The 18326-nt window shown below is 41.4% G+C and overlaps 1 protein-coding gene across 5 annotated transcripts in view; it reads right to left on the bottom strand.

Moving 5' to 3' along the window:
• Window positions 1–18326, bottom strand: part of SRGAP3 (SLIT-ROBO Rho GTPase activating protein 3) — a 299497-nt gene that overhangs the window by 105289 nt on the left and 175882 nt on the right. For all 5 annotated transcript variants that reach the window (XM_069084036.1, XM_069084033.1, XM_069084034.1 and 2 more), the window contains exon 4: window positions 3541–3603. In XM_069084036.1, coding sequence (XP_068940137.1) covers window positions 3541–3603 — 63 coding nt within the window. The remainder of the gene's footprint in view (window positions 1–3540; window positions 3604–18326) is intronic.

Genomic DNA, 18326 nt, shown 5'->3' with positions numbered 1-18326 from the left:
TAAGCAAAAGCCCAGTCACAGAAGAAAGCATGTTGCTGAACAGAGATCTTGAAGGCAAGTGTCCATCCCTGGAACAGGAACAGGCTCGTCAAAGTCCTCCTCCACACTCCAATCTTCCTCCCAATTCAAGAACTCTACAATATAATACCACTACTTCCCAAAAGGAAGAGGATAGGGGGTCAGCATCCAGCCAGGAGGGGGAAATAAACCTTATTCTCTGCCCTGCAACAACTGTACTCTCCAGACTCTTAAGCATTTCCATTTGACCAGTCAATGTACCCTAAAGACTACTGGACCTTATAATTTGCCCTATAGTGACATCTGTAGCTGTGTTGCCTCCTCTATTCAGAATGTAAGTTCATTAAGAGCAGGGACTGTGCCATTTTCTATGTGTATCCCTAGAGCTTAACATAAGACTTGGCACATAGTAGGTGTTTAGTAAAGGCTTTTTCATGAAAGTTAAAAAAAAAAAGATGGCTCCTGACTCCAAGTCCGCTGATAAAGTACTTAATGAACCATGCAAGGTGTAGTGAGACAATATATTCCAGGGGTCTAAGACTGTAATAATTCCTTTCTACTAGACTTCTGGGAACATCTGGTCTCCTGGGAAAAGCAAAGCTGTGAACTCAGCCACTGACAACTGCTGAGCACAGAAATGGCTGACCCTTTCTCGGAGCATCAGGGCACTGCTTTTAATTTTACTACTGTGCCTTTGTAATTGTGATTTCTTGCAGTAAAAGGTATTCTAGACCATAAATGAGAGTGTGTTTCCTTTGGGGTCATGCAAAAGTAGGGAAAGAGAGTCTTAATGGGAAATGAGGCACAAGCTAAGTTTTTAGACATTTGCCTGGAGTTCTGAGTGGGGTCAAAGTAACAAGATGACATACTAAATTTTAAACTAGACCGGGGGCTCTTAACCATTTTTGTGTGCGATGGACCCCTTTGGCAAGCCGGTGAAGGCTACTGTCTCAGAATAATAGGTTGTTTTTTTAAATTTGTTATTATTTTTAACATTCTTTTTTTTAAATTTTGAATTCTAAAATCTCTCCCTCCCTACCCCACTCATTGAGAAGGCAAGCAATATGATATCAATTATACATATGAAATCAGGAAAGGATAATGTCTCTAAATTCCTAAAATGAAATACAAGGGATTGTAAATAAAATCCATTATATTGAAATACATTTATCAAATTTTTTATAAGTTCAAGGATCAAAGCTAGAGGAACCTGGGTCAAGGGAGGGTTGACAGGTGCTTGCTACAATTAAGACAAATTCCAAATCTAGAATCATAGTCCTTTACTTTTCAATGACATCCAACAAGCCTCCACCTTGTAGTATTAGGCTAATCCTCGGACCAGTCCTCTTGCTAGAGAAGAAGAAGCTCTTTGTTCTGAAATAGATCTGTGGATTTTAGAAGACCACAAGTTCAATAACAGTGATGCGACAGCCAAAATAAGTCAAACATGACCTTGGGCTATGTTAAGAGAAGCCTGGCTTCCAAGAATGGGGGGAGAGTTCCTAGTGCCCCTGTACTCTGCTCTCATCAGAACTCATTTGAGCACTGTGTTGAGTTCTGATCACTGCAGCTTCAAAAAGAATGACATTGACGGGTGGGAGAGTGTCCAGAGGAGGGTATGCAAGCCTGTCAAACACCCTGAGTCCAGGTCAGGTTAGTGGTTTAAAAAACTGGGGGTGTTTATCCTGGAGAAGAGAAGACTCAGGGCAGGCAAGATTACTGTCTTCAAGTATCTGAATGGCAGTCATATGGAGGAGAAATAGTGAGATTGAACTTACTTTTCCAAACCATACATTCACTAGCAAGTTGGGCCCCAGAGCTCAGCCAACAGCAACTCCTGATCTTTCAAGATATTACAACGCCTGAAGAATACAAAGGAAAGAAAACACAATCCAGAGGTAGCCCCATCCCAGTCACAGGCCTCCCTAGGAGGCCATGTGCTCCCTGGATTCACAAAAGCTTCAGATGAGAGGGCCCAAGGCCCTTTCCCACCTGGAGGCCCACAGAAGTTCATGAATGCGACCAGGAAAGAAGAGACCAGGATTGAGTTGTTAGGGTTTTTTGGATGCATACACAGCTCTGGCTCAGAAGTCAGTCAACAGACCCCTCTTTTCCACACAGTAAGTGCAAAGGTCATTTTCACAGAATACCTGCACCTGTTCTAAAGTAGAAAGCAAGACCCTCTATTACACATTCCTGTAAGCAAGCTCACCAAACATCCACGAGGGAATACTGACTCAGGTAGAGTAGGCTGTCCATGATCCTCAAGGCTATCATGGGCCAGTCCCCTCTTACAGTGGCTACAGAACCAGATACAATGGATAGAAATTGCAAAAAGACCATTTTAGGTTTGATATCAGGACAAATTTCCTCATAATTAGGGCCAGAACAGACTGCCTCAAGAAGTGATGGGGTCCCTTTGGAGATCTTCAGTAGAGGCTGTACAACCACTTGTTCTAGAGGGAATTCCTTCTGTGTGCATTCACATGGTTGCTGAGGCTCCCTCCAATTCAACAAACAGGACAGGACTTCATACATCCATCACCCTGGTCCAGACCTCCATCACCCCACGTCTGAACCATTATAAAAGACTTTTGGTTGGTTTCCTTGTCTCATGTCTTTCCCCCCTCCAATCCATTCTCCACTAGGTGGATAAAATGATCTTCCCAAAGTTTGGGTCTGAATATGGCACTTCCTACCCAGTAAACTTCAGCAAGTCCCTTTTACCTCCATGATCAAACACAAAAGCTTCCCTCCACATACTCTATGATCTGACGACATTGGTCTCCTTGCTGTTCCTAAGATACAACACTCTCTCAACTCTGTGCCTTGTACTTGGTGGACTTTCTGCCTAAACTGATCTCTCTCTCTCTCCCCTCACCTCCATCTCCTGCAAGACTCAACTTAAATTTCACTTCCTTTAGGGGGCTTCTTTCTGTCTCCCATACCACCAATGCCTTTCTTCTGAGATACACCTAATTTCATTTCTAGCACACACACGTGGGTGGGGGCTGGGGGCATATATATTTATCTATATATTCATTCATCCACATCCATTCATGTAAATTAAAGGAAGGGACCATATTTTGACTCTCTTTATATCCCTAATGCATAGAACAGTGACTGGAACATGAATTATTATAACTCATGCAACAAAAGCATAGTAATGAGACAAAATTTCTAGAAATCTAAAAAAATCATCACAGAAGGAATCCTTCATCTCTACTGGAACATAAATGGATATAGGTCACACTTTCCACATAGCCCTAAAGCCATAAATAGTCCATTGAGTTATTGACATTGCAAATAAGCAACCCAAACTTCCTTCCCTCAAATGGTTTACAATCCAAGGGTCACACCAGACTCGACTTTAACCTTTTCACTTCTGAAAGCTAGTGGGAACTAAAAAACAGCAACAGAATAGCTCTTCAAGACTTTTTTCGTCAAGGTTTTGTGGACTATTTCCCAATTCTGGTCTCAAAGAGAAGAAGACCATCCCAACCTAATACTTGGAGGACTTACTGTGTATAACTCATTGGTCACCTTCAGCAGCTCTTCATGCATCTGTAAGCCAATTTCCTTGCTCTAGAACACAAACAAATACAAGCAAGAATTAAAAGATTAGTAATACATAAAAGAATCATGATCACCATTTCACATGGTACAGAAAAGGCAGGACTATTTGTAGGTAAAGAGAACCTACATAAACACCATTAATCTGTAGTTAAAAACATTCAGCTTCACAGGACAATAGGAATATTTTCAATATGTCTGTGTCACATAGAAGTCTGGTTTTCCTGGGGAAAAAGGGGAAAGCATGAATTACTTTTTCCCTCTATAATCATTATAACAGGGACCACCAAGGAGGGTAAAAAGGAGGAAAATTGTCCATTCAGTCCTTTGTCTGCCTTTCTAACCAATTCCAGGAGGCCAGAAGTGGTCAACTCAAGCAAGGGTAGGATTCACAATTTATTACATTCACCAAAGGGCCATGTTACTTTATGTTGATGTTATAAAAATGTTTGTCCTTTATTGGTTCAACAGAGTTCCCCCAAGTGTCTCAGTGTTGCAATAACACTTTAAATCTTTGGAAGGACAAGATATTCTTGATAAAAGAGGAATCAGATAATGGATGCCTATACTTTCCAAGGAGTGCCTACCACATTAAGAACTACATTTACTATGAGGCCTCCATATGCCCAGAACTGCAACATCTCTTCTTGTCATAGAGCCAGGACTTTGATCTCCCATGGGATGCTGGGCCATTGGTGAGAGGATGTTGATACTGTGAAGAAATAGATAAAAGAAAGGACAACACAGGACACATGGCAGAGATGTCAAGAGAACTTGGTTCATGGAATAAACCAAAATTGGAGCAAAAAAAACAGATACATCTCTTCACCAAGACAATGTGTCTTTAGAATCCTGTGGATATGTGAACTCTCAGTCCCCTAACATCAGGCCTAACAATGGAGAATAGAGGCCTTACAGATCATCTTGTCCAACCCTTGCATTTTACAGATGGAGAAACTGAGGCCCAGAAGAGAAGGATTAAGTTGTAAATTGATCCACAGGAAAATCCTATAAACTTTTAGATTATCAGTTACTCAAGGGTAAAAACTATGTCTTATACTTGGTCTCCCCAACAATGCTTATCCAGGGACCCCATAAATAGTAGCATTCAATAAATATTTGAGAACAGTTGTAACCCAGCAATCTGTGAACCACAAAATCACATCATAGAAACATAGATTCAAAGCTGCAAGGGGCCTTAAAGGCCATCTGGTCCAACTCCCTCATCTTACAGATGGAAGAACTCAGGCTCAAAGTTAACAGTGGGTTTGCCCAAGATCGCACAGGAAGTAAGCTGCTCACACTTTGACTCCAGACCCTTGTCTTTTCCATTGAGCCACAGAGCCAAAAAGCCATGGGGCTCCTAGTGTTTCCCTCACCTGCTTTGGAAGGGACATCTAGCTTTCAAAGGGCATGAGCCTCACCTCCTCCAAATGATTTCCAAGTATAATAGGGGACCTTCCTAGTGGTGTGTCATTCCTTACTTTGAAGAGTAGTCCATTTCTTAAAACTGAGGGTATTTATTTATACAAAGAAACTTCCAGGATTTGATACTTTTTTTTTGGTTGTTGGTTTGGAGACTATTCTAAACAATTTTTTTTGGTGCACTCAGGAAAGGGGCATGCTGTCAACACCTTCGTGTATGCCTCATTATTAAATGTATGTATCATTCAGGCCCCTTTTCTTCTCCTCTCCCATCAACTCTATTTGTCTTTTAGCTATTTCACCAGCAACATTCTTTCCCTCTTCTCTTTTTCGTAGAATACCTCTCATCTGAATAAGTACTTGGCAGCTCTGACATTTAATGCTATTTAGTTCAAATGGGTAACAGGGACTCAGGAGCAACTGTTCCTGGAATCCACAGGGCACCTGAGCCATATGACCCAGAAGTTTCACTGGCAGCACTTGAAAAAAAATTTATCTTCACCTATTTCCAATCCAAATCTCAAATGGCCACGACATATGACACTTTTGATCCACGTTTCATTGCTGGTTTTCCATTAAAAACAAAAATCCCATGGATGTTCCCTTTTTTAACCTTCCTGACTATAACATACAATTCCCACCCCACCCCCAGATATTATGTTCTTTCTTAAACAACTCTTTTGAAAAAGGAACTGTTTAGACTAATCGATCTTATATAATTAGTTATTTATCATAGTTATTACCCTATGGGGGTTAGACCTGATGATCTCTGAGGTCCCTCCTGAATGTAAATTCTATCCTGTCAGCACATTTTAAGAAGGATGCTGACAAACTGGAACATGGCCAGAAGGGTATTGGTTTGGGTGATGAGAGGACTATAGACTATATGACATGTGAGGTCACTTGAAGGAACTGAAGACATTTAACCTGAAGTAACAGATGACTTGGGGAGAGATGGTGAAGTATCCCAGTTCTGATGCTTTCTACCTTTGGACCTTGAGCATCACACTTAGCATCTCCTAGCCTCAGATTCTTCATTCACTAAATGGGGGGGTTGGCTTCCAAGGCCCCTTCTAGCTCTGTATTTATGGCCCTATCATCCTATCACCTATTTGAAGGGTGTGTGGAATGAAAGTGAGACTAGAGTTGCTCTGCATAGCCCTAGAGAACAGATTTAGAAGCAACAGGTACAAGTTATTAAGAAGATTTAGATTTTATATAAGAAAAAAACCTTACAAACACATAGGGCTACTCAAAATTGGCCTGGGCTGCATCTGGAGATAATGGGATTCTTCTCACTAGAGTACTTCAAGCAGAGGTCTTTTGCCCATATGTTGGTGATACTGTAGGAGCCTTCTTCCTTGGATACAGGTTGGACTATAGCTTCTCCATGGTACCACCCAACTCAACAGCTTTATGATGCTGTGAACCCATCAGAGTAGTTCAGACACACTGGTATAATTGCCCCCTTAAGTCACATCTATATTCAGGGCCTGTTGCTATATATGGCTAAATCTTATCCCCTTTAATGCCTGGTTTATCCTTCTAAGTCTCTGCCCTGTCCCCTGCACACACTCTCAGCCCTACCTCCAATTACTCCTTCCAGGTCTTGGGCTAGTCACTTAGCCCTGAGACTCAGCTTTCTCACTGGTATATAAATGGCATGCATGAAGGATGTCATTTCCTATAATAGTTGGGGTCAAGAGAGCAACATTCATTATATGATATTCCCTGGACTATGTCTCCCACAAGGACTGGCCTATGTGTGAGCCCACGCATAGCCTCACAAGGCAATGATTCTAAATGGCAGAGAGTATTCTATAAATGAAGAGATTTTTAAAAACAAGCTGCCAGCCACGAGCACATATAGGAATATAAACAAAACAATTAAGACAGAGAGTCAAGATGGGGAGTCGCAGTCTGAGTGGAGAAAGAACAAACATAAGTATGATATTATGAACATCTACCTCTGCAACTACTGAGTTCTAGAGCAATTACACCTTCCCTGTGCTAAAGAGTCATAAGTATTGAAGGGAAATTATAATACAGCTCCTCTGGTGGCTTACGAGGTTGTCCTCCTTTGAGTGGAAATACCAAGAATGTTTTACCATCTATTTATTTACATTATTTTACGTCTTCACTAAATACTTCTGCTATTGAACTTATGTGTCTCTGTATGATGGAGCTATAGAAGGATACAACAGATGGGGGCTCAGGCCATGAGTGAGTTAGCCGTTACTTTGTAACAGCCATGCTGAATCTTAGCGTAGCTCAGCAAAACTGCACGTAAAATGAGTTAGTTGGACTAGATCAGCTCCTAGGTCTCTTCCAGCTCTAAATTCTATGATCTGTGCTTTCCCACCCAGTCTTCACTTTATTCTCTCACATTCTGTGCTCCTCTTCCTCTCTCATTCTCCCTTTCTTTCTCTCTCTCTCTCTCTCCTCTACTAGGCTCCCCAACCCCCACACAGCCCGATTTCGGTCTCCTCCTGTAGTTATAACTCCATATGTTGTCATGTGTTTATTTTTGCAAGAAATTGGAATGTAGAATTGAGTCCTGACCTCCGCTCAAAGCTCCTGCTGCTGGAATATCATATTGCAGAGAAGCAAGCAAGGCTTGGAGAATGGCTCATCGTTTGTCCTTGGCAGTGGGCCATCCTGACGCCTACCTCTAAGACTAACAATGGGCTGAGGCAGTAGTTGGGGCTGTTGCCCTCCCTGCCTTGTAATTACGCCAAACATTTTTTCATGGACTATGTTTACTCCTGGAGCCTTCCTTTTCATTTTCAGAAAAGCTTAAAATAAGCATTCCCCAAGAAAGCAAAGAACAGCTTTTAGATTGGTGTAGATAGGATAGTTCGATATATAGTAACGCCCCTATGACTTCAGCTATCTGGAAGAGTCTGGTTAGGAGTTTAAGAATACCTGAAGGGAGCCCTTCGAGTATCTTAAAAAAACACTCAACTTTTTTTTTCGGTAGAACTGCACACTTTCCATCCTTAAAGGCAGCATGGTACATGGGAGTGGTACTGGATTTGGATGGAAAGGGCCCAGGTGCAAACATGAACTCCCCTGCATATTACCTGAATGAGTTGGAGAAGCCTCCTAACCTTGCTGGATTAAGAGCGATTTGGGCCAAATCTTCTCATCAGCTCTAAATCCAATGCAAATAACACATACAGAATACAATGTAATCTTGATAACTCGAGGTAATCATTGTTGTGCTGTGTTATGAAAATTAGGAGGCAGTGTACTCAAGTGAGAAGACCACTGGACTTGAAATCACAGGACCGGAGTTCAAATCTTGGTTCTGATACTCACTAAGTGTAGAACCAAGGGGAGGTAAATGAACTTCTCTAGGCTTCCATTTTCTCATGTGTAAAATGAGGGAATTGGACCAGGTGCCTCTAAGGTCTCTGAGCTCTAGAACTCTGACGGGATAATGCGCCAGATGAGTACAAGGCTAATTTGTAAAGACAACCTGGAATTTGATTTTCAGAATAAGTCGTTGATGCTGCCCGGCTTCTTTTTAAAAACTATTCATTTGCCGCACTTGTAAGTGCTGAAAGAAGCCTGGTCACGCTGCACATCCTCTTCTGCTGTTGCTGTCTTTCTGCAAAGTGAATTACTCAGATGAAGACAGCAACAGCCTTCTACTATGGTTTTTCTGCTCCTTGATAAAATCCTGCTTGAATGCTTTGCTCTGTGCCTCTCATTTGTTTGCTGGTCAGATCACTACCTGTTTGCCATTATTTCTGTACACTAACACAATATGCCACGTTAACCTCCTCCACAGGAGGAGCTTTAACTGTTTTTTTTTTTAATCTCATTTGCATCAAATTTGTTGAAGCCACAGGAGCTGATGTAACCCTCGACAATTCAGGCATTTGCATTACAGTGTTATTTCATAGTCTGAAAGCTCTTCCCCCTCCTCATCAGAAGATGACACTCCCCCTGCCATCACACCCAATCAAGCATTCAATATTTATTTAGCACCTACTATGAGTTAGGCACTGTGCTAAAGTGCTGGGGATAAAAAAAAGAAGCAGAAGACAGTCCCTCCCCTCAAGGAGCTAATACTCAGTCAAAATATCCATCTAAGTCTCCTTAATATTTGCCTCTTAACAGAATCCCAAGCACAAACAATTCAATTCAACACAACTTGCCTTTATCGGGCTCTTACTGTTTGTCAGGCACTCCACTAGATGATGGGGATACAAGGATTAAAAACAAACAATCCTCAGCCTTCAAAGAGTTCACATTCTACTTGGGGGAAGAAGGGACAGAGAAAAAATTTCTTTTTAATGTACATATAAAATAAATGGAAACTATGTACAAAGCAATATGAACCTATTTGGGGAGAAAGGGGAAGGAGCAGGGAGAACAAATAATACAAGGAAAATAAGGAGAGGACACTTGGAGGTGGTACCTGAGTAGAGACTTGAAGGGAGCCAGGGTTTCCAAGAAGAGGTAGCATTATGTGCAATAGAGAAAGAGGAGAACTTTCCCCAGTACAAAAAGGGGTGGTGGTGGTGGTGGTGATAGTAGTGGTAGTGGTAGTAATGATACAGCTAACATAGATAATATATAGCACTTGTATATGTACCAGGCACTATGCCAAGGTGCTTTACAATTATCTCATTTGATCCTTACAACAATCCTGGGAAACATGTGCTATTATTATCATCCCCATTTTACAGTTGAGGAAACTGAGGCAGGTAGATTAAGTGACATGCCCAAGGTCAAATGGCTAGTAAGTTTCTAAGGATGGATTTGAACCCTGGTCTTCCCAACTCCAGAGACAAAGCTCATCCTTTGCATGACCCAGCTTCCTAGGACTCAGAGAGGTCAGAGGTTGCAGCTGAGAAGCTTCCGTACATGTCACGGACAGTGTAACATGAGTAATCCATGATGGAGAACCCAGGGTGCCGGCCATTGGGATGGGAATGAGGGTCAAAAATAGATGAAAGGGAAAAACCAGGATCACAACAAAAGTCAGGGAAGGATAACAACAGTCAAGGTCAGGGGTTTGGGATGAAATAAATAGTTTAGCACCATGGCAAGTCCCAGGGTGTTGAGCTGGGGTTCTAATTGCTTTTGTTGTGTTCAGTTGGGTGGCCTGAGGCATGTTTCTGTCCCTTCCTATTTGTGTCCAAACCAACTCCACCAAGCCCCCTTCAGCACCTGGACAGCTCCTTCCTGCCTGTTCTCCAGTGAAAAGCACTTCGGCCAATGACTCTAAGCCAGACCTGACCAATCACATCATTCCTCTTTAAACTTCTGGTCTTTGTTAATTCTCTCTTCTTTTGTTTCCTCTTGATGGTCTTCCCTATTCTGAGGCTCTTAGGGTCTAGGCAATTTACAATAGCCAGAGTACCAGATGAGTTCTGTTGAGGTCCAGTGGTGCTGGGAACCCCAAAATGATGCAGGCTCTGCCTCAAATGAATTTGACCCAAGCCTTCTTTCAGTCACAGACAAGGTTTATTAAAATACCCGTTGAGGTGGGGTGAGATTTTAAGAATCTGCACTATTGGTCATACTCTTAAGGAATCAGAGCCCTTTAATGGAGGCAAGATGGACCTTTTATACAGAAGACTGTGGGAAGATCTGGACGTGTTCTAGGAGTGGTCAAGTAGTCTGGGAACAGAGAAGGGGTCTAGATGGAATTAAGGGGTGACCCTAGGTCTAGGGTAGAGCCAAATGCAGACAAAGAAGGCCACAATGGGAAGGGCTGTATGCCCCAGGCAAACACCAGGGACCTGGGCCACATGGGAAAGTCCAGGGGCTTTTCCTTTCTGGGGTCCAGATCTCATCCCCATCAACTCCATATAAGAAAAGGAATACTTTATTGATAGCACTACTAGCTATTTACCTTTAGAAAGCACTTGTTTCCCAAAACTCTAGGGTCTGAATCACAAAACCTCAGGATTGGAAGGACCTCAGAAGCTGCTTAGTCCAATCTATCTCAGAACAATATTCTCCCTCTGCAATATCCTACAGTGGGGGCAAAAACCTTACTGACTCTGAAGTCAGGGATCATGGGATTAAATCCCATCTCTGGTCTCTGAGAGTTGTTCCAGCTCCAAATCTATGAGCCTATGAGGGACAAGTAACAGTCCAGCTATTACTTTAAAAGTTTATAGTGAAAAGGAAGCCACTAGTATTAATCCATTTTTTGAAAGCCCTAATTGCTGGGAAGTTTTTCCCCATAACAAGCCTAAATCAGCCTCTACACAACTTTCACATTTTCCTCCTACTTTTGCCCTCCAGGATCAAGCACAAAAGCCCTTTAAACACTAGAAGAAAGCTTTTCTGAAAGAGCCAAGCCCTCTACTTTGGGTAATATAGAGCATTAGACCCCATCCCCTATGAAATACTGACATTTGGTCCAATACAACATACAACATACTAACATCTCTTCTCAAAAATCCCTTTGTTTATCTCTATCTGACTCCCTAGGGAAAGTGTTTGAAGTCTTTTCATTTTAACTGATAACATTATCTCCATCTTTACTGAGAAGATGGAAGACATTCCTGTTCTCATATTCTCCACATCCCTCAACAACTTCCTTGAATGTTCAATTCAATAATATGATCTCTCTCTCTCTCCCTCTCTCTCTGTCTCTCTGTCTGTCTGTCTCTCTCTGCCTCTCTGTCTCTCTCTCTCTCTCTGTCTCTGTCTTTCTATCTCTCTCTCTCTGTCTCTCTGTCTGTCTGTCTCTCTGTCTGTCTCTCCCTGTCTCTCTTTCTGTCTGTCTCTGTCTGTCTGTCTGTCTGTCTGTCTCTGTCTCTTTCCTGGAGTCAGGAAGAACTGACTTTTTACTTACTAGCTATGTGACCCTGGGAAAGTTACTTCATCTCTGTTTGCCTCAGTTTTCTTGTCTGTAAAATGGGGATAATAAAGGCACTTACCTCCCAATGTTGCTCTGTGGATAAAATATCTGTATAGTGCTTTGCAAATCTAGATAAATAGCTTTGCAAATGCTAGATAAATGTTAGTTGTTGTTGTTATTTTAAATATTGTTTATTTACTTATTTATACTAGCCTTAGATCCAGGGTATACAAGGGTGGGTGGGGGGGAAATGGTCCCTAATCTCAGTCTGTTTACCACCAGCTAATGCTCTACCAATGAAACCAAGGTTCATACTAGAGACTAAAAACTAGACTGGTTACATACATTTTCATACATTTTCAATATCATTTCTCACAAATCTTCTCTTTCCAACTTCCAGTTAAAAGAAATTAATCCACCCACATAGACTTTCCTTCCACACCTCCACCTCTCAGAATCTCTAGCTTCAAGTTCAATTACGATGCTACTTCTTCCAAGAGGCCCTTCCTGATCTTCTCTTTCCCCTGTCCCCCAGTCCCCATCCTGCCCCTACTCTCCCCTCTCCTAAAATTATTTTGTATTTGCTTTGCAAGCACATTGATTTATTTTTCTGTGTGCATATTGTAGACCCCAGTAGAACATAAGCTCCTTGAAGGCAGGGACTACGTCTTTGTCTTTGTGTGCCTGGCACACAGTATCTGTCTAATGAATTAACAATGCAAACTGTTCATTCTGTTGCTAAGATTAATCCTTCAGAAATCATTTCAGATTTATCATCTCCTTTGTTCTAATCAAATCTAATTCCACTTTGGTTCCCATGACTTCTCAAAAGCCATCATATGTCATAACAGATATTCTTTTGGATGTTCTAAGAGGGTGTAGAAGTGTGTGTGGAAGGGGGCGGCTAGGTGGCACAGTGAGTAAAGCTCCGGCCCTGGAGTCAGGAGGACCCGAGTTTGGTTCCGGCCCCAGACACTTAACACCCACACACACACACACACACACACACACACACACACACAAACTAGCTGTGTAACCTTGGGCAAGTTACTTAAGCCCAATTGCCCTCCAAAAAGGCAAAAAAAAATTTTTTTTTTAAATTAAAGAAGTGTGTGGAAGCTAGAATGTACAAGCTTGCAAAAAGGAAATGAATTCAAGAGAATTCCAGGAGAGGCTGGAGAAGTATCGGAAGCCTAATATTCCTTTCAAAATAAGACTTCTACTCTATGGAGGGCTTTATACAGTGGGTTCAAATCCTCAATCCAAAGAACCAGGTTCACCTTCCCACTTATTTCCTTTCAACTTCTAATCTTTTCCCTGGATAATTGCAATAGCCGCTAATTGTTCCCCTTGCCCCCAGCTTCTCCCCAATCCATCTTCTACACACAGTGGGCAAATTAATAGTCCTAAAATATACATCTGACCCCTATTCAAAATTCTTCAGTTCCTATGCCTTTAGGGTAAAATGCAAACTCCTCAGCCTGGCACTTAAGACCCTTCACAATCTGGTTCCCATCTATCTTTCCAGTTTTATTTCATACTACCCCCCCAACCCTCCCCCCACTTTCCAGCTTTCTTTTCTCCATAGATTATAAATTACTTGAGAGCAGGGACCATCTTCCTTTTTTCTGTTTAGCACAGTGCCTGGAACATAGTGGGTGCTTACATAAATGTTTATTGATTGGCTGACTTCATATAATCTCCATCCCCATCAAAGTGGCATGTTGGCTAATTCTGTCTCTCCACTGGGTCTTTGCAGAAGTGTGTGGCCCTCCCCTCCACATCTGGGGTATCTTATCTCTGCCTAGTAGAATTCATGCCTTCCTTGAAAGCCCAGCTGAAGCACCACAAACTCCTGAAGGCCATTCCTAATACTCCCAGTTGCTAATGCTCTTTCCTATTCAAATTAACTTATTAATTATACTTTGAATCTAATTATCTGTATACATGTTTTATCCTTTGGTAGAACTAAGTTCCCGAGGGCAGAGATTCTTTCATTTTCATCTTCATATCCCCAGCACCTAGTATAGTGCCTTGTACCTTGTAGGTGATTAATAAAATGTTAGGTGAATTAAATTTCATTCTATCTTCTCTAAAATTACAACTCAAATTAAAACTTGGTTTTCTACCAAGAGATAACTGGGAACAGATGAAAGTTTTTGTTTGTTTTTGTCTATGACCCTCTGGGTTCATTTGGTTCTTGTCTCTTATGTTATCCCTTAACTCTAAAGGCCAAATGTCCCCATTCACCCATACAGCTGAATTTGCCAGCATGTAAATTCTCCCCCTTCCTATAAAAAACAAACCTGGCCTCAAATTCAAGGTCACCAATGCTTTTGATCTGGGCTACAATGCAAGGCAATTACTGGACACAAAAGCATCAATTCGGTTCAAGATGGGCTCTGAACATCTCCAAGGCAGGAAAGACAAACTCAGCAGAGAAGGAGCCCCCATTGCCACACACTGAATGGCTATTGTTTAGACACCAACCTCCCAAAAGGCCCTTTCTTCTCAGTGAGAGTCCTTGCCCATTAGTGCTCCCGCCAGAACCTAGCGACGCCAACAATCAAACTCACTTCACTGCCAGGACAAGTAATTAAATTCCATAGTCACCAGAGCAGAGAGAATAATGGATCACTATTGTTAGAATGGGGCTAAGGGAAGAAAACATAACTAAGGACAAGAATGAAAGGGGTCTGAATGCCCAGCCTTGGACTGGGTCATGGCGAGAGGAGGAATTTCATTGGACATTTTTGCTGCTGTTCTTTGGGCTGCCATCACATGCTTAGTGACAGGTAGCAGCACACAGTGGGCAATGAGCTGGTGACCGTTGGGTAAAGTTAAACCCTTCAACTGTAAGTTTTATTGAGGTCTTTTGTTTTCAGTACTACAAACATCTCCCAACTACTCCACCACTACAGAATCCTCCAAAGAAAAAAGATAAATAAAACAAACCAACACATTGGCCACATCTGAGAGTCTGTACAATGCTGGGCACCCAAAACCCCCCTTCTTCTTTAGGAGAAGGAAGAGGAACCCTGAGTTCCAGAGATCTACTAGCTGCAATCTCCTTAGTATCAGGGATTCCAGGTATGCACAACCAAGCCTGGCCTTGTAAAGGGCTTCTCAATTTGACACATCTAAATTTGATTTTTGTTCATATCTTGATTACTATAGACTGATATAATTAGTTTCTTTTATAATATGTATTTTATTTTATGCATTTAAAAATATTGTTCTGAGAAGAGGTTCATAGGCTTCAGCAGACTGCCAAAGGCTTCCATGACACAGAAAGGGTTAGGAAACTTTGATAAGTAGAACGTAAACTACCTGAAGGTAAAGACTGAGGTAGTACGATGGATAAAGTGCTGAATTTGGAAGCAGAAAGACCTCCATTCAAACTCTGCCTCACACAGAAGGGCAAGTCACTAAACCTCTGGCTGCCTCAGTTTCCTCATCTATAAAATTATATCAGATGAGATATTTGTGAAATGCTCTAACTTCAAGTGCTGCATAAAGGCTAACTATTTATTATTAATAATATAGTTATTAATAAAGCATGATTAATTATACGACTATAGTGACACAATTATTGATTATTACATATAGACTTAATTATATAATTAACATGATGTATTGTTATATTAATATATTTCTATAATACATTCTTCATTATATATTAATAATATGTCATATTAATCATGTTTATTAATAAATTTATATAAAATTATAAAGATCATCTCATTGTATCCTCACAACAACCCTGGAAAATAGGCACTATTATTACCCCCATTTTACAGAAAAGACCCGAGATGATATTTAAGAATATGAGAAAATTACGTATTTGTAAAGTAATATAATAAGATTAATAATAATAATGTCTAGCATTTCTATAGCTCTTGAAGCTTTGTAAAGTTTACAAATATTAGTTCATTTGACCCTCAGACCCTGCTGTTACCAATCCCATTTTACAGATAAGAACTCTGAGGCAGATAGAAGTTAAAGTCACTTGCCCAGGATCACAAAACTAGTTAAGTATCTGTGGCAGGATTTGCAGGCCTTCCTGACTCCAGTACTAGCACTCCATCTGCTAGACTAACTATCATTAGTATTATTATACTTTTTACCCTGCCTAGTACAGTGTTTTTGCACATTTCAGTTGCTGCTCTACCGGTTTTCAGCTGTGTCCAACTCTTTGTGACCCCATTTGGGGTTTTCTTGGCAAAGATACTGGAGTGGTTTGCTATTCCCTTCTCTAGTTCATTTTATGGATGAGGAAACCAAGGCAAATAGGGTTAAGTGACTTGCGCAGGGTCACACAGCTAGTGTCTGAGGCCAGATTTGAACTCAAGAAGATGTCTTCCTGACTCCAGGCTCTTACCTACTGTGGCACCCAGCTGCCCCTGCTTTGCACACAATAAAAACTTAATGAATGAATAAATGAAGTGATGTAATACAAAGGGAAACTTTCTAACAGAGCAATTCAAAAGTAGAATTGACTTTGGTAACTTTTTTTTTCATCACTTCTTCTCATCCCACACCCAGGGACTAGCTTCCTACTAGGCACACAGTAGGCAGTCAGTAACTGTAGATGGTTGACTGAAATCCTTGCTAAGGTGTGTCTCAACAACATACAGGAACAACATTTTAAAAGGAAATCAGTTGCAGGTTGACTCCTTTACCGGAGGAATCTTGGCTTTGGCAAACAATTCACTCTGAAGCTTCCTTTCAAAGCAAACTCCCCAAGTGCATTTAAAATTTGATTCAATTTATGATTTTCTTTTTATTAAAAGGAATCAGAAAAATGCCTCCAGCACCAGGGGTAAAGATCCCATATGGAAGATGTAAAGAAAGGCCATCCAAACAGGATGAGAAGACATACAGGGCTGGTGGTCTGCACCAGGGGGAGGGGTATCAACAGCAGATGAGATGTGGATCCACCCAGACATAAAATATATAAAATAAGTTTGATTTTGTTTTGTTTAAGGTTGTTTTTTTTTAAGTCAACTGACACACAAATTCTGAGGAACACATCTGTTGTGTAAAGAGAGATTCCCATTTATGGACAAGAACATTTGTCCTGACTAATCTAGGAAACGATTCTGTAATATCTGGCCCTATGAACAATATCCATTAGAAATGGGAAGAATATGGAGGAAACAATTCAAATTTAGCTGCATTAGCATGAGGATAAAGTGAAAAGATTGTCAGCTGGGAGAAGACCCATCTCTCTGGTTTCGACTTAATTCATTTCAACAAATATCAATTATGTACAAGCTATTATGCTAGGCACTAGGAATACCAAGATGAAAACAAAACAGACCTGCCCTCAAGGAGCTTATATTCTACTGGGAAGGCATTACTAGAAGAGAACAACTTTGCCACCAACTAGTTTTCTGATCCGGGGCAAGTCTTCAGCTCTTGGGGTATCAGCTGCCTCCAGCACAAGAGAAACATCTGGGTTAAGGGACTCCAAGACCTCTACCCACTCTAAAACTCAATGATTAAGTGCAAAAGCAGGAGATGAGTGGGCCTCAGGCACAGGCCAGAAAGGGAGTAGTCACAAATGTCCCAGCCCCAGGAGTCACACCCTCCAGACCCTTGATCTGGTTCTAACTCAGTGGCCAAGGGAGACACAACCAAAGCCAGTGGGACATTGGCTCCGTATAAAGGTGGCAGGGAGGGTCAGCGTGGGAGGCACATGAGTTTTTGGAACACATCTTAGGCATAAAAATGACTGGCATAGCTCCACATATTGATACTATATAATAACACAGATAAAGGATGGGGAGACAAATGAACAGAATTCTCATTGATCTGCCACTTGACCTTGACAGAGACTGTTTCACCTCTGTGACTCATCTCTCCAATTATAAGAGTAGGTTGTCTGAGGGGTTCACTCACCAGGTAGGTACCAGTGAGTATTCACAAAGAAAAGGAAAGTTGAGTGCCTTGAGATCTTCAAGATGAGATAAGTGGCCAGAGAGAAGACCCAGTTCCTAGATTCTATAAGCCTCTAGCCCTATACAAAGGAGTATCACTTCTCTGAGACATAAGGTGAGGCTGATAGGTCTGTTCCCCCATCAGCTCCAAGGGTTTAGATTTTCCTTTGTTTAAGGGACTGTTTCAATAATGAGGAGGCCAGGGGCCCAGCTGTGGACATTTTTTCATTATTTTCCGCCCTGTTAACCTTCATCACAAGCTAGGCCCCTGTCAGTTGAAATGAGCGCCCAAAAGATTTATCTCACCCAGCTCATAGCTCAGCTCTGCTGAGAAGCCTTTGGGGGAAGGGGCTGCACGTACTTGAAAAGGACAAGGGGAGGGAAATGAGAAGAAATTTGAATGTTAAAACAAAAGATAACAATAAAATTTATAGGAAGGAAGAGAAAGAAAGAGAGAGAAAGACAAAGACAGAAAAAGACAGAAAGACAGAAGGAAGGAAGGAAGGAAGGAAGGAAGGAAGGAAGGAAGGAAGGAA

Source organism: Petaurus breviceps, unplaced genomic scaffold (assembly GCF_028583685.1).
Source record: "Petaurus breviceps papuanus isolate PSGF00001 unplaced genomic scaffold, PetGlider_PUasm1.0 174, whole genome shotgun sequence".
In the NCBI taxonomy this organism is placed as follows: domain Eukaryota; kingdom Metazoa; phylum Chordata; class Mammalia; order Diprotodontia; family Petauridae; genus Petaurus; species Petaurus breviceps.
Note: the sequence above shows the minus strand (reverse complement) of the source record. Positions and strands in the feature narration are given on the sequence as shown.